At 34.5% G+C, this 16,704-nt stretch overlaps 1 protein-coding gene across 1 annotated transcript; it reads right to left on the bottom strand.

Moving 5' to 3' along the window:
* Nucleotides 1-8,495: 8,495 nt before the first annotated feature.
* LOC139970136 (uncharacterized) lies at nucleotides 8,496-15,200 on the bottom strand. Its single transcript, XM_071975787.1, has 7 exons — nucleotides 15,141-15,200; nucleotides 14,662-14,750; nucleotides 14,264-14,320; nucleotides 13,358-13,651; nucleotides 12,858-13,151; nucleotides 12,111-12,226; nucleotides 8,496-11,229 (listed from the first exon to the last, which is right to left on the bottom strand). Exons 2-7 carry the CDS (start codon nucleotides 14,717-14,719, stop codon nucleotides 9,766-9,768), a joined length of 2,283 nt encoding a protein of 760 aa, XP_071831888.1. The 5' UTR covers nucleotides 14,720-14,750; nucleotides 15,141-15,200; the 3' UTR covers nucleotides 8,496-9,765.
* Between the last annotated feature and the right edge of the window lie 1,504 nt (nucleotides 15,201-16,704).

Genomic DNA, 16,704 nt, shown 5'->3' with positions numbered 1-16,704 from the left:
AATATTAAGTAAAACCATTATTTGTTTCGCCTGTATTTATCTTATAACTGAAAGATCTATGAAATTGCTTCAACTTATATTTGATTTCAATTGAATGTAAGCTGTATTAACTTTGACTGGATCAAGTAATAAGCGTCAAAACTTACCTTCGGGACAGTCAACATCCTGTGGAGGGTGAATTTTCTCATCAAACTTGCGATGTTGTGATGACACTGCATTGTCATTGTTTTCGTTTTCCGAGTCTTCGCTGTTTGTTGCTGTAAGATATTGCAATGACAACGGTCATATTAAGTAAAACCATTACTTGTTTCACCTGTGTTATCTTATAACTGAAAGATCTATGAAATTGCTTCAACTAATATTTGATTTTAATTGAATGTAAGCTGTATTGACTTTGACTAGATCAAGTAATAAAACGTCAAAATTTACCTTCAGAAGAATCAACATCCTGTTGAGGGTGAATTTTCTCATCAAACTTGCGATGTTGTGATGACACTGCATTGTAAGTGTTTTCGTTGACCGAGTCGTTGTTGTTCATTGCTGTAAGATATTGCAATTACAACTGTGATATTGCGTATAACCATTAATTGTTTCTCCTGTGTTTATCTTATAACTGAAAGATCTATGAAATTGCTTCAACTTATATTTGATTTCAATTGAATGTAAGCTGTATTGACTTTGACTAGATCAAGTAATAAAACGTCAAAATTTACCTTCAGAAGAAACAACATCATGTGGAGGGTGAATTTTCTCATCGCACTTGCGATGTTGTGATGACACTGCATTGTCACTGTTTTCGTTTTCCGAGTCCTCGCTGTTTGTTGCTGTAAGATATTGCAATGACAACGGTCATATTAAGTAAAACCATGATTTGTTTCACCTGTGTTTATCTTACAACTGAAAGATCTATGAAATTGCTTCAACTTATATTTGATTTCAATTGAATGTAAGCTGTATTGACTTTGACTAGATCAAGTAATAAAACGTCAAAATTTACCTTCAGAAGAATCAACATCCTGTAGAGGGTGAATTTTCTCATCGCACTTGCGATGTTGTGATGACACTGCATTGTCATTGTTTTCGTTTTCCGAGTCTTCGCTGTTTGTTGCTGTAAGATATTGCAATTACAACGGTCATATTAAGTAAAACCATTACTTGTTTCACCTGTGTTATCTTATAACTGAAAGATCTATGAAATTGCTTAAACTAATATTTGATTTCAATTGAATGTAAGCTGTATTGACTTTGACTAGATCAAGTAATAAAACATCAAAATTTACCTTCGGAAGAATCAACATCATGTAGAGGGTGAATTTTCTCATCGCACTTGCGATGTTGTGATGACACTACATTGTCATTGTTTTCGTTTTCCGAGTCTTCGCTGTTTGTTGCTGTAAGATATTGCAATGACAACGGTCATATTAAGTAAAACCATTATTTGTTTCACCTGTATTTATCTTATAACTGAAAGATCTATGAAATTGCTTCAACTTATATTTGATTTCAATTGAATGTAAGCTGTATTGACTTTGACTAGATCAAGTAATAAAATGTCAAAATTTACCTTCAGAAGAAACAACATCATGTAGAGGGTGAATTTTCTCATCAAACTTGCGATGTTGTGATGTCACTGCATTGTCATTGTTTTCGTTTTCCGAGTCCTCGCTGTTTGTTGCTGTAAGATATTGCAATGACAACGGTCATATTAAGTAAAACCATGATTTGTTTCACCTGTGTTTATCTTATAACTGAAAGATCTATGAAATTGCTTCAACTTATATTTGATTTCAATTGAATGTAAGCTGTATTGACTTTGACTAGATCAAGTAATAAAACGTCAAAATTTACCTTCAGAAGAATCAACATCCTGTAGAGGGTGAATTTTCTCATCGCACTTGCGATGTTGTGATGACACTGCATTGTCATTGTTTTCGTTTTCCGAGTCTTCCCTGTTTGTTGCTGTAAGATATTGCAATTACAACGGTCATATTAAGCAAAACCATTACTTGTTTCACCTGTGTTATCTTATAACTGAAAGATCTATGAAATTGCTTAAACTAATATTTGATTTCAATTGAATGTAAGCTGTATTGACTTTGACTAGATCAAGTAATAAAACGTCAAAATTTACCTTCGGAAGAATCAACATCATGTAGAGGGTGAATTTTCTCATCGCACTTGCGATGTTGTGATGACACTACATTGTCATTGTTTTCGTTTTCCGAGTCTTCGCTGTTTGTTGCTGTAAGATATTGCAATGACAACTGTCATATTAAGTAAAACCATTATTTGTTTCACCTGTATTTATCTTATAACTGAAAGATCTATGAAATTGCTTCAACTTATATTTGATTTCAATTGAATGTAAGCTGTATTAACTTTGACTGGATCAAGTAATAAGCGTCAAAGCTTACCTTCAGGACAGTCAACATCCTGTGGAGGGTGAATTTTCTCATCGCACTTGCGATGTTGTGATGACACTGCATTGTCATTGTTTTCGTTTTCCGAGTCTTCGCTGTTTGTTGCTGTAAGATATTGCAATGACAACGGTCATATTAAGTAAAACCATTACTTGTTTCACCTGTGTTTATCTTAAAACTGAAAGATCTTTGAAATTTCTTAAAATTATATTTGATTTCAATTGAATGAAAGCTGTATTGACTTTGACTGGATCAAGTGACAAAACGTCAAAATTTACCTGCGGAGGAATCAACATCCTGTGGAGGGTGAAATTTCTCATCCAACTTGCGATGTTGTGATGACACTGCATTGTCATTGTTTTCGTTTACCGAGTCGTCGCTGTTCATTGCTGTAAGATATTGCAATGAAAACGTTCATATTACGTATTACCACTTCTTGTTTCAAACCCGTGTTTATCTCATAACGGAGAGAAAAAGTATTGTCATAGGAAACATGAATATTGTTAAACAATTTCACACAAATAAGGCTCCAAAAGAAAAGCAAGACGATAAAAACACTGCCTCTTATTTCACAACCGACATCCTAATTCTTGTACTTAACCCACATCGAAAGATATTACAAGAATAAAAAGGTTCATCTTTTCGGCGGTCTCCTGTATTCATTTTCTCGTTTTGGAAATCTTTACTGATCTCTGATGTAAGTGGTGAAAAGTACAAATATAGCACCGGTCAAATAATATACAGACCTAGAAATACCGCCAAGATACTTAAATTAGTCACATTTTGTTTGTTTCAAGCTGATATTATTATCATTTCAGAATTGTTCTATAACTCGTTTCAACGTTGAAAGTTGTTTTTGGTAAAAACAAAGCATTTCAATTTTTTGGGCAGTCTCCTGTATTCATTGCCTCGTTCTTGAAGTCTTTACTGATCTCTGAAGTAAGTGGTGAGTAGTGCAAACATAGCACCGGTCAAATGAGACAGACCTAAAAATACCGCCAAGATACTTAAATTAGTCAAAATCTATTCAACTAGTATGACTTAGACTGTATCAGATTAAACGACTTTAAAGATTTACCTTTGGAAGTCTCAACATCCTTCGAAGGCATTTGCCACTTTTATTTACTGTAATTATGTTATAATTCCACGAGTAACTAATAAGTTTTTCTATCTGGTTCTTCAATTTATTCTTACGCTAGTAAATAAGACATGTCAACATTATATAACTTGTCAGATCTACTGATATCATGTAGTCTCACCCTGACTTGTTAATATTCTTTGAGCATCAGACTTGAAATGTTGTAATGACTCATGTTCTTTCCCCGCAGGTACAATGCAATCTGATTCTTTAAGCAGTGTGTGTATATAAGAAACAATAGTTTGAGCTTGACATTTGAATACCAAGTTACACCAGTAACATTAAAGAGTAACGCCTATCTTTGAAGCTTTACCTCCTCCAACCTCACACTCACTCGCTGATGTGCTTTTAACAGCAGACCTGTAATCATTGAGGGAGTCTTCCTTGTTGATAGCTTCGTTAAGGGAGTCATTCACTGATGTTAGCGCTTAAATATAAAAGTAAAATAACAAAGAAAGTTAGCTGATGTCCATACCTTCCTGAAGGCTTGTTTTAAGACATGTGAACATTTGTTACATTCACAGTGACATTAATATAATTTACGTTTTTTGTTATGATATATATACCTCGAAATATATTTCTTCAATTCCTATACTGCCTCGAAAGCAAGATGGTGCTATTATTAAGGCTACTGGAGTTAGAAAATAGAAAAATCATGTTTTCCATTTTATCTATTCCAAACTGTTGGTAAGACTATTTTATGTAACTTCATATGTAGAAGAGACTAAATTACATTCAATTGGTATTCCTAATGGTGCCTTGTAACTAAACATGTGTGGCTGCTGCAGAATCATATGTAACCGCAAGGCCTTTGTCCATTGTCCTGATAAAGGTAGTTAAAAACCAATTGGAAGTGGAAAATATAATTTCCCTTTCCCCCTTATCTTATGGTATGTACATATGAGGCTTGTAAATGTTATTTTATTACAATGAAACTATACATGTTTAAGAACAATTATTAAATATGTTTAAGAACAAACTGTCTAGATTACAAGCTTTCATTTACTTATAATGACAAATAAAGTTACCTTCTAAAACTGTTTGAGTGTTACATATTGAACTGTCAGATCCTTCATCAGGTTCATTAACTACCAATTTACCTTCGTTTCTGAAAACGTCTGTCATGACTGTCTGAACAAAAAACAAATGTTCCTATGGCTCTGTTTGGAAAGTATGACTGCATAAATGTCCTTTACTATGATTATTTTATTGTTTGAAATCTTTGCAATAAACCTACATTTTAGACAATAAAGATCATATTTAACTAAGATAGAACATGAATGTACATACAATTTGTTAAGGTGTTCTTCCACCTCTCTTATCATCGATGTGAGTACCTACCCTTAATATTACAGAAAGACGTGAAAGAGCTTATTGTAGTTCAGGACACATTGAAAGAGTACGTTGTTGCCTATGTGCTACCTTGATCAAGCTACAACATATTACTTTATCTTTACTCAAATGTCACAATGGAAATTACAAGTTACTGTTGAAGATGATGATTATGATTTGTTAATAACATAAGTAATTTCCTTTCCCTATGAATAAAAAGAAATACGACACATACCTGGCTAACTTAGCAAAAGAAAAGTTGAGGGAAGGTAGCTTGATGTAATGCGTTGCAGACTAACTTGATAATGTATCAACGTTGATCAAAAGCCATGACAAGTGGACTTTGAAATATCGATCTGGAGTCATCTTCCTAACAAGTCCAAATATTGATTGTTGCAAGTAAGTATTAATACGCAACTATGAAATACCTTTAGGGCATGCTAATAAGAGTAAGAAATTCAATACAATGAAAAATATTACGCAACTAAAATATTTCTCCACATAGGGTTGCATGAAACACATTTTGTATTTATCATGTAACTTCTCCTATTCATGATGCGTGTAGATGTCTGTTATTATGGCTCGGTTTAGCGTTATTAGGTATCAATCAAAAGAAGGTTTACAAGAATAGTTTGATATCGAAAGGGGTAGTTGTTAATCTTCCCAAAAGTTCAGCTGTTTATGGAAAATGTAATGTATAATGATGGAATAGTCCGTCTCTTCATCAAATCTCAAAGAATTCTTTCAGTATCATAAATCTGAAATTTGTATTAATAAATTAAAATCATTAACAGGATAATAAAACTAAAGCAAAGCTAAATTTGTATAACAATGTTCAAGTAGGACATAACAATACAACTTAAACATTGTACATTAATGTTAGTTCATATATGGGATTGTAGACAACTGTCCTAATACTTTCAAGCTATTCTATAGGGATATTCGTTTACGAATATGACGAACATTTGCCAATGAGGTAAGCTGTTTAAAGAAGATACATTTAGGACCACAAGAGGTCTTGAACAATATGTGTCTACGGCAGGAAACTCTTAGTTATTCAACAAAAATGATGGGGCAACTAATGATACGCCTCAATTCCGTAATGGCACTTTAATAAATGCATATTGTAAAATTGTTATTGTCTTTCTGAAGAAATGCTTGATTATTAAGAAGGAAAGCTTGCCAAAGAATAAATAGTGATCTTTCACCTCCCAATGTTTTTTTCATAAAAATTCCTTATCGTTTTAGTATGACACTTACCTTAATGAATAATGTTTTTTATTCTCTTGTCATTATTTATACTAATTTCAAAACTCTAAAAGATTGATATTTTTCAGATTTTTCATTTGCTATTTTATAACTTTTATAGTTTATGTTTACTTTTGAACAATTTTTCTCTAGCATGGTTTTAATTTGTATTGAAATATGCGTTAAGTTGACGATTAGTATTTTATGAACACATTGAAACCTGCTAAAAGTCGGGGTGGAATGTTAATTTGCTTTCCAAATATTTGGGATACTCCCAAGGAAAGTGGAAAGAGATTAAATCTTGGACGGACAGCCGGCCCTAGACCTTCGAGGTGCAGTAAATTCGATCTTTACAAATGATGGTTACAACTAATTAAGTAGTACTGTCACGTTTTAGGTTTTATTAACAAGTATTTGGGTCAGGTTTTGTTGCAGAACGTTCGGGAGATATATGACGAAATGGGTTAGTTTCTTGCATTGGTATTAACTCCTGCCGTTGTATGTCTTACATGACGATATGAAGCTGCGATTCAAATCTGAAGTTCACATTCAAGCTATAGTGAATAAAGGACAAAGGCTCTAGTTAAATTTCATAAACGTTTCAAGAAATAGATGAATAATAGCCGACCTGTGCTAACCAAGTAGTGATCAAAGTACTAATGTTGATGAAACCAGTATAATTAATAAGATAAGATAATGACCAAAGTAGTTTAAATGACAATGGTTAAGAGATAAAGGTCAAGATATGACTATAATTAGCAGTCCGTCCATACCTTTATGTAAGATAAGATTTATTCTAAATCAATTTTCTTTGCTTTGTCTGACTATGACAAGACTGTTAGAGTAAGAAACACCAACAGTTCATATTCGATGGAAGGTGATCATTTAAGCCTCATGTTAGCAACAACAACCTATTGTTGCATTTTTCTACCTCTGCATTTTTTCCACTTAACTTTGATATTTCAGTGCGTTTGACGAAACACAAACGCCCGTAAACAAGCTTACACGCACACGCACACATACACACATACATACATACATACATACATACATACATACATACATACATACACACGGACGAAAGATACTTGCTGACATCTACCTTAGTGAGCCAACGTGTCAGGAACGAGTATATACCCTTATGCGTACTTGTCGATGTGCGTGTGCTTATACATGTAATGGCGAGTCAGTTATGCGTTAGCTAGGCCTTACAGTCGCGAAAACTGTCGTTGATAGTGCTACAGTACACCGATGTTTTACTTGTAACATTTATGGAATTTTTATGATAAAATGATCGTTACCTGAAACAATTTTCTTTGACAGCGTTCATCCACCGGCTTACGAACTGCTACTTATTATTGTGTGTGCCACAGCTTGATATGATTATAAGAGAGATATAATTCACATATATCATTCTGTATCCGTACAGAGTTACCAACTACACTCAATGATTTTAAGGTGTTTTTTTGTATATAGACTTGTGAAGGCACTGCAGTCGTATAACTATACTCCTTTGAAGTTTGAGAATTACTCTAAATATCTAGGCTCATCAATAACAATACCTGACTACATTGTTTAACACACAGAGTGTAATATGCAACATTAAACTCACAGAGAATCAATATTTTCTTGATCTCAAAGGACGTGTTTACAATGTATTACAAACTTGGATAAATAGAGTTAAATGTAATACACTAGTGCTCAGTAATACATTAACACCTCTAATACAATGGTCCCACATCACGTTCACCAAATGTTCCAAGACAGTCACTATACTGGTCATATCCTGTAACAAATGTTACCGTGTAACGAACCCAACATTGTAATTACTACTGCACAGTTGTGGGACACGAACAGTATTTCTTGTATCAGCCATTAGTGCAAGTTAATTGTACGCGATTCTTAAATTAAGTCGTATCTAGTCGTTTTATGCTATAGGTAGGACTAAGGATATAATCGAACATGGCATTTCTTCGTTCTCGACATAACCAATTGGCGTAATAGAGGTTTGAACTGGAATCAGCGGTACTGTACCTCTGTTACTTCATCTCGTAGGCATGCTCATCTTCTAATACTCCTTTTGTCCAGTCGCGCAGCTCGTTGTATTGCATGGGAGCAAGTTAACAGCGTTGATATTGTTACAGTGCCACCTGCAACACATGTTACCGTGTTACGAACACAAAGTAGTAATTACTGACGCACGGCTGTGGGACATGGACAGTAGTTGCTGTACGAGCTATGGGTATCGGCTGTATACGTGGGTAAATGTACTGGCCAATGGTGCTTTACTACAAAAGTCACAAATAAAGACGACGGAAAAGAAACTCCAATGGATTTAGTAAGCCTGTTAAACTTACGTAACGACGTATTGAGCAAACCGTCTCCAATCCAACTTTACAATATTTTATGAATTATATTAGTAACAACAGGAACAAAAACAATGAGAAAAGTTAAATGTTTAAGGTTGAACTTCCACGTACTATCTCGATGTCCTTTTGGGCTGCTTTGCATTGATGACACTTATGATAGCTAGGATGTGGCAACGTATTACTACAATTTAAGAGGACCTTTGTACATGGCTGACACACCAAGATTGATCGGTTTAAAAGACATCTGGGAGAAAACAGATCTGTTTTGAGTATCTTCAACTGATATGTGTACAATATTGTATGATATTAATTACTATTAGTCAAAGGAACCTATAATGAATGATAACTTACCAAAACATTGCAAAATTTTCAAAATTCCCAAGGAGAATTAATTGACTATATTAAATTTTTAACAAGTGGTGAATATATCTACATATGGGCTCATTATCTATGATTACTAACATCAACTGACCTTTAACTATATACAAACTGTATGGTTTCAAATAACAGTAAACTCAAACTAAATATTACGTCGCTGGCCTAGGTTGAATATCTGAAACTTGAGTAAGTCGAAAAGGTGGGAAACTGTTATATCATCGTATCATAACATATCATACTTGTTTAACATAGTTATTAGCGTTTAAATACCTAACTTTGGCAAAAAGAAAGGTCATGGACGCAAACGCTATTCAAATAATTACATTCTTATTATAAGATAATAAAACGTGTTTTTCTATCGCATAATTCGAGACAGTACTTTTTTGCGTCTTCTATGTAATTCATCATAAAAATTAAAAATTATGAATATTTTTAACACCTGATTTCCTCTGTGCAAATTGTCAAACCAGATTCCTTTTAAATCGAACCCAAGACACTACCTTAATTACTTTCAAAGCTTAACGAACGTTAGTGCCACATTCACTGTTCACTTCAAAATAAATCATCTATAGTGGTCTTTAATTAATACAACTTTGTTCATATTGTCTTGTATTGTCTTGTATTGTCAATGTAAAATCAGTTCATCTTTTAACTTGTATATAACTAATTTAAATGTTGAAACTTTACACACCAAGTATAAAAATGTAAATAAATTTTAAGCCGCGTAACTTGTGGTATTCACAAGAAAATATGCATTAGCAAATAAAAACGTAATTGCATTAAAAAACTGAAAAGGTGCTAAGATATTTAATTTGAAAGTGATGTTGGTTTCTTTCAACCTTTAGTAGTTGTACCAACCCTGTGTAGGGACTATCTATGTTCAGGGAGACTTACTACTCTCAGAGGGCGATTTACTACTTTCATCCGTTTTGCTTTTACACCAAACAGCAAAATGTTTGCAATTTTTTGTTAGGATATTGAACTTTGAATAAGGACCTCCAACTAATTGAGATCTAGCCTTTTTGATGACTTCTTCTGGAGAACAGGTATCCCCCTTGTAAACTACACGTAAAATAGGGGGTGATACTTTCTCTACTTTTTCCTGAACACCGCTACGGAATACATTACGAATTAATCCTATTTCTCCCATTTCTAGGTTTACGGAAGTAACGATTGCGTGACAGCGAGGATGGACAGTACTGTGAGTGGTGACTATATGATCACCGGGTAGTAAGTCATTAAGTTGGACTTCTTCGTCGTTTTTTTTCATTGTCAAATGAATAGCATGGCCAACAACTGATGCGAGAGGATTAAAAAAAGTTCGAGGAGATCGAGGTACTTGTTCAATGCTTTTGATCAGAATTGGGACGACCATATCCGTTGGACGCAGTTTTACATACCAGTTTTCCTCTGCCCATGGTCTTTCAGAGAGCATCTCATAAATTAGGAAGTTGTGGTAAGACAAACATTTTGAGAACTTTGTACAAAACGACCTAAACAGGTTTTTCTCTATTGTTGTGTGTGCGTCACGCTCGTTGAGATGAAATGTGAATGCTGAATTGGCAATTATAATATAGATACCAGAATGAACATCTGGTGCAAAATACTTTGTATCCAATGAGAAAGAATTGTTAACCTCTCTTCCAGTTACCCATGTAGAACCCAGTGTGTTCTTTAGTGCATTTGTAACTACCTCACCTACATGCCCCATCACCCTCCATTGCAAATCTGAACCAAACTTACAGTACCTTATAAACCTCGTGATTTCAGTAAGGAATATGTTGGAAATGTATGAATCGCCTGTGCACCATGCAAGCGCCCGTGCCCTTACCAAATCTGGTTTGTCTGGTACTTCGCCATTGCTCTCATAAGTAATGGCATGTAAATCGTTAAGTTTTGAATGACAATTGTCCTGTCCATAAATCTTAATTTGACCAAAGTTGGACGCTTCAATGACAATTAGCGACACGTTTTCGTCCGTGTCAATAGATTCTATAATTGCATTTAAGTTTTGATGGTGTTCATCTGATTTCCATTCAATGTGATCGCCTACTTTGAATGTTGAACGATCTTTGTCTTTCTTGCTGGGCAAAGATTCTGAAATATTAGTGGAACATCTTCGAAGGCAAAGCGGTTGACCATCTACAGAAATCTCTCTCGTAGTGGCGAGGTCTCCAAGGAACATTTTCTGTAGCCATTCCTTTCCGCAAGTCTTACAAATAGCTCCTACAATACTTTCATTTGAAGAATATTTTTTGAAACTGCGGGAGTCGCCAGTATTGCAAACGCATGTATCTTCTTTGGGCCTGCTTTGAAGGATTTCAAACTTGGGAGACTGTTCCATCTAGAAAGTTAGAAACGAACTTATATATTAAGTCAAGGGAATGAAATATCATACTGTCATATATATTACGAGCTTACTGTATGTTATATGTTCTTCTGCAATACTACTGGATTAATTAAAATCACTGTTTATCTAAACAAAACTTAAACCGACAAGTTTGTTTTACATGACTCAAGCTCACTAAATTTAAATAACTGATGAATCTCACACACTAATTACTGCATAGTCCAACGGAATTATGAAACTAACAAGTGCTCTTCAAAATAGTTGCACACTTTCCTAAGTCCAATTAGCATTGATAAAACCCAATACACATAGATAACACTTTAAGTTTTGTAGCAAAGTAAAAACTTAATCGTGCTATTAATCGGAAGCATGTGCTATCATGATTACATTAAAAACTAAGGATATGTGTAATTCCAACAAATTAAGTTTGATGCATTTGCTGGAAGTACACATATCCTCAGTCTTATTGTAAACCTAATAGCACATGCCAACAATTTATCATATTTATAAACAAGATCCATATTTTACTGTAGTACAATACTTTAAGATTTAAAGTAGTTACTTTAATCTCTGTGTGAATCGGTCCACCATGCGATTCGTTAGCTAATTCAACAGGGCTGTCAAACTTTCATTGTACATAATGAACAATCTCTCCAACTCTATATATCACGTTTGAATGAGTCCTGAAGTTGATTAGTATTTGCGTAAGCTGTATCGGTACATCACATATCTATGAAATATAGGCTTACCATAATTATAGTGTCATGATGACAGTGAAGAGAAACTTAGAGCAAGGTCAGTTTATTCGTATCGTTTATTCAACATGTCACATAAAAGATAGTGTGATCACGGATATCATATCTTAAAATACTCACTTTCGTTGTAGCAGAGTTGATGCTGTTACTACCACTGTTAATAATGGTTTGTGGAGTCGACGCAACGCTAAGAGGGCCCTCTATCTGTACCGTAGAAGTAACGTTTGGATTTATTTCTGCAAGAATGAATAAGCAACTGCTCGGATAAATTACGGTGGATAATATACTACTTGCATGAAATCGCAATAGGAGATAAATATGATTGTTAAACGTTCTTGATACATGTGGAACCTTTTTTTGGTCTACAAGAAAGATAAATCCTAAAATGAATATTTATGTCACGAAGGAGAGGAATAGATGCAAACTTTAAACCGAAAAAAATAGAAAAGCTATATTTATGCTCACTCTACTGTTTCATGCAGGTATCTCGCTTGAAGATAATTATTTATTTCATATAAACTGGTAAAAATTGAATTACTGGAACAAGCCTAAATGATCTATGATTAAGAATGATAGGTGTAACAAAGGCTTACATGCTCAGAGAAGTTAAGAAGATAATATTAATACATGGGAATATCATTTTACACTTAACATTAACAAGAGAAGTGATTCAGTCCAATAGACATTTGCATAGAACGAATGTGCAGTATGTATCAGCAGAATTAACATAAATGAAGTTTCAGCAATGATGAAAAGAACACGTGACTAATGGAAAGCACACAAGCTAACACAAAGAGAAGAACATCGTGGTATGATACCCTTGGACAATCATATGTGACTTTGTGACTGTGTGACTGTGTGACGTACCGTCAGTTTTCCGTTGAAGGTTACCATTCTCACTCCGTAGGTCTTGTTCAAATGTTTCCTTAAGTATGTCTGTCGCACCAATGTTTTCCAAAGCGGTGATCACTTCTTTGCAGTTCTCTTTGGACATTACATGAACCGCTTCAAGATACGAGACCAATACGCACCCCGGAGAGGGATCCTTCTGTAATTGGCCGAACGTCCAAGGTGGGATGTCAAAGTATATTGCAAGAATTTGGGCTGTGTGAGTCGCACGGTCCAGTATTTTTATTAAATTTACTTTCAATTCTTCGTAATCTGTCAAATAGGCAATTAAAGAACGTTTGTTACTGAAAGCAAAAGGTTAGGGCATTTTATATTAATGTCGAAAGATCGTTATGTTGCTTTCCCGTGATTATGAAGCATATTGTTTTTTATCGTATCTTGGTTTTGCAATCGGTTAAAAAACAATTTTTATAACTCGGATTGTTCACGTTCCTTTGAATCGTATATGAAACACTCACCGTCACGTCTTTCAACGATTGTCGTAGATTTCATAGCGCGTTGAAAATGGACTTCTATTTTACTCGCAACACCTTTGCCACCTACTTTCCTTAGATTCTCCAAGAGAGAACTGATATCACTAGAAGTGATATGACCCTTCGTAACCATCATTCTTGTAAATACGTCACCAGGATATATTACTTCTTCTATCCTGCCAATGTCCGCTGTTGAAAACTGGTAAATAGTTGCAAGTGACTGTGCAGTCTTACGGTCTATTTCGTTCGACATGTTGACAAGGAATTCACCCCAACCTTCTGTATTTGGAGAGTAACGAGCAATTGACAATCAGAGGATCAATAAGTAATATTGGCACTCATAATTTTGCATAAATTGAAAGTAATTGTAAAATAGTTTCCAATTGTATTGCTATGGAGTTGTAACTATAAAAAAAAATACATCATTTTTGGGCGAACAAGAAAATCTTCAGCTTTGGAATTGTGCTTCCAAATTAAATTTAAAATTACTTCTGAAATATGTTTATACTGTAACAGACTATCAAACTAATTTTTAAAAGACAATTAATTTTGGGACATTCATTTTCATTGATAGTATTACAGAGTATAAGAATCTAAATAATATTGGTGTTCAGTTTCGCGCTATTTGTTTAAGACTTGAAAGATTTCGCAATATTATGAACAAAGTTGTAAAGTACGATCCATTATTACTGTTGTAGATAAGATCTCATTGTAAAGCATAAAATTGACCTCAATTTTTATTTTGTGGTACATTGGAATAATTGTATGCCTTTAAACTTTTCATATGTTTGCATTCTAATTGCAGACAGGAACATTATAAGTGCTGTTCGGGGTTTGAGTTAAGGAATAACATGTGAAATTCTTGAGAAAAAAAATCGGATCAAAGCTTACCATGACTTAACTGTTCAGACGTATGTCGCTGCGATTTGTCTCCATCTTTGTGCAATCCTTGAAAAGTAACAGCATTAATGTACAATAGAATACTGTTTTATAACTGATAACATTACAAACACTGTCCAAAACAATGTCCAAATCAACAATAGAATTCGAGCTTGGAAATAAGGAATTTAGATTTCCCAGCTTTTCTACAATACATAACAACAGTATTTTAACCAGTGCTTGTAGGGATTCGTTGTTTTAAGTTTAGAAATGTGGAACTAACCAAGCGAGAAGTGAAATCATATCGTTGCATTATAGTTTGCAAAATGAAAGAAAGGTATGCTCTAATATATAATTGGTAGATAAAGAATTCTTCATTAAACATGTCTTCTAACTAATAAGTCACTTACGATGTCCACCATGAGTTGTAGATGAAGTCTCAGCTGGCACTGGTACTATCCCCGACATGATTGCAAATAATAGCCGGGAAACGATGACACTGTTGGAATATCGATCAATTTACAATAAAATGTTTTGCAAACAAGATGCAAGTATAATTCAAAAACCCAGTAAGATTCGTGGTGTCGTGTTCTTAAAGTACACCCTCATGACCTGTTCCGGTATTAAGACTGCCATCCGAATCCAGTGACACTTGTCAATTTTCATCAAGTTGTAAGTATGTGCACTCTAAAAACTATGATATAAGAGCATGTGTTACCAATGCACAATTTACCAAAAGTCACAATATTTTGATAAGAAGAAAGGAAAAAGCAGCCACATGCGTATAATATAGCAAATGCAATTGTTGTGAGAACACGACTATAAGGAACGGCATAACTAAAACATGTCTATACATTATTATGAAATTTCTAAGACATTTGTACCTTACCTTTTTTTCAAACTCAATGAACGGTAGTCTAGTGGTACTCTGCGGTAAATATCGCAAGACAAAATGATATAATGGATAAGTAGACTTAATACGTTACCAGCAAGTGTGTTTACCAAGTGACGTGCGTTTAGATAAATTACAAGTAAGGTCACGTCGCTGCAGTCGAATTTATGCACCGGGTGTGCTAAATGTTATAAATTTGACTGTAAATCAATCCCGCCCGGATAAAAGCAAAATTTCTACTTCTAAAATAAAATTTAACTTGAACTGACAATTCCAAAACAGGTGCTCTAGACTCTATTCCTGTGTTGTACAGAAGAAACACTGGCTATTATTGGCTTGACTCTTACTGAACAGAATTAAAACTTGATTAACAAAAGCATTATTAATGTCGTGAATATCTCCCTTAGCACAATTGCGCTGAAAATTATAACTTTTTGCCAACTTGACCTAACGCAATATCGAGAAAAAATTTTCCAGAGCTCATATCGTTACAGTATCGTTTAACCCAAGTACACTTTAAATTCTTAATAAATGTTTCCATAAGTGTCACTTTAATTCCACCCTCACTATATAAAACTGATACTATTTGGCCGTTTAATTAAGTCCGGTTTGACACGTTCCATGAGTGGCCATGAGAAATCGTAACTTGAAAACTTGCCACAAATCAGAGTAACCTTGTTAAATAAGATCCTCGTGGGAACAAGTTGGATTTTCTTCAATTACTTTGCTTCAGGAAAATAAGTACACTTACAGTTGAAGTGAGAGACTGCTGGCCTTTCATCTAGAAAGAAAAGGAATATGCTCCACATCACTGTTTTTCTTGCTGGATGGTGTTAGGGCGGGGGAGGGCGGGGGGACCCTCAAATGTTGTGTACATGCCTCTTTCAACCTGACATAAACTTTGAAGGATGTTTTCTACCACGACCGTGCTTGGAACCTAATTATTAAAAAGATGTAGTCTAAATGTGCCTCAGCATGTACCATTCGACATCTAAACTCGTCTTTGATCTGGAGTGGAGGTCGACTAAAAAAGCAGAGGAAGACATGTTCACAATTACAAAACCCGTGAACCTGCGCCTTCCATAAAGGTTGGTGCAATATACACCTGTTATTATAAAACATATGGCAGCTTTTGTTAGACAGGTTTAAATTTCGAGCCATTGTTTGATCAGTCACTGAAGTCCTTCTCAAGTACCTTACTTGGACCCTGCTATTCAAGCGATAATTAAGTAAACGTTCTGATTAGCTTATGGCGTTAATAAATCAGTAACGGAACTAATCTGTCACGAGGTATCGAGATATTAGAAGGGTATCTTAATCTTGTTTGGAAACATTTTTTGTTGGACAGGTTTAAGTTTAGAACCATTGTTCGAGCAGTCACTGAATCTCTAGTACCCAATTCGGACCCTGTTAATCACGCGATCACTAAGAAAAGAACCTGATAAGCTAATTGCGTTAATATAACAATGAGTTAGTTAATCTGGTACGAGATATCGAGATGATAGAAGGGCAAATATATATAGTCGCCGTCTTAATCTTCTTTTGAATGACAAGAATGATA

The sequence above is a fragment of the Apostichopus japonicus genome, chromosome 7 (assembly GCF_037975245.1).
Source record: "Apostichopus japonicus isolate 1M-3 chromosome 7, ASM3797524v1, whole genome shotgun sequence".
NCBI classification, from domain to species: Eukaryota; Metazoa; Echinodermata; class Holothuroidea; order Aspidochirotida; family Stichopodidae; genus Apostichopus; species Apostichopus japonicus.
Note: the sequence above shows the minus strand (reverse complement) of the source record. Positions and strands in the feature narration are given on the sequence as shown.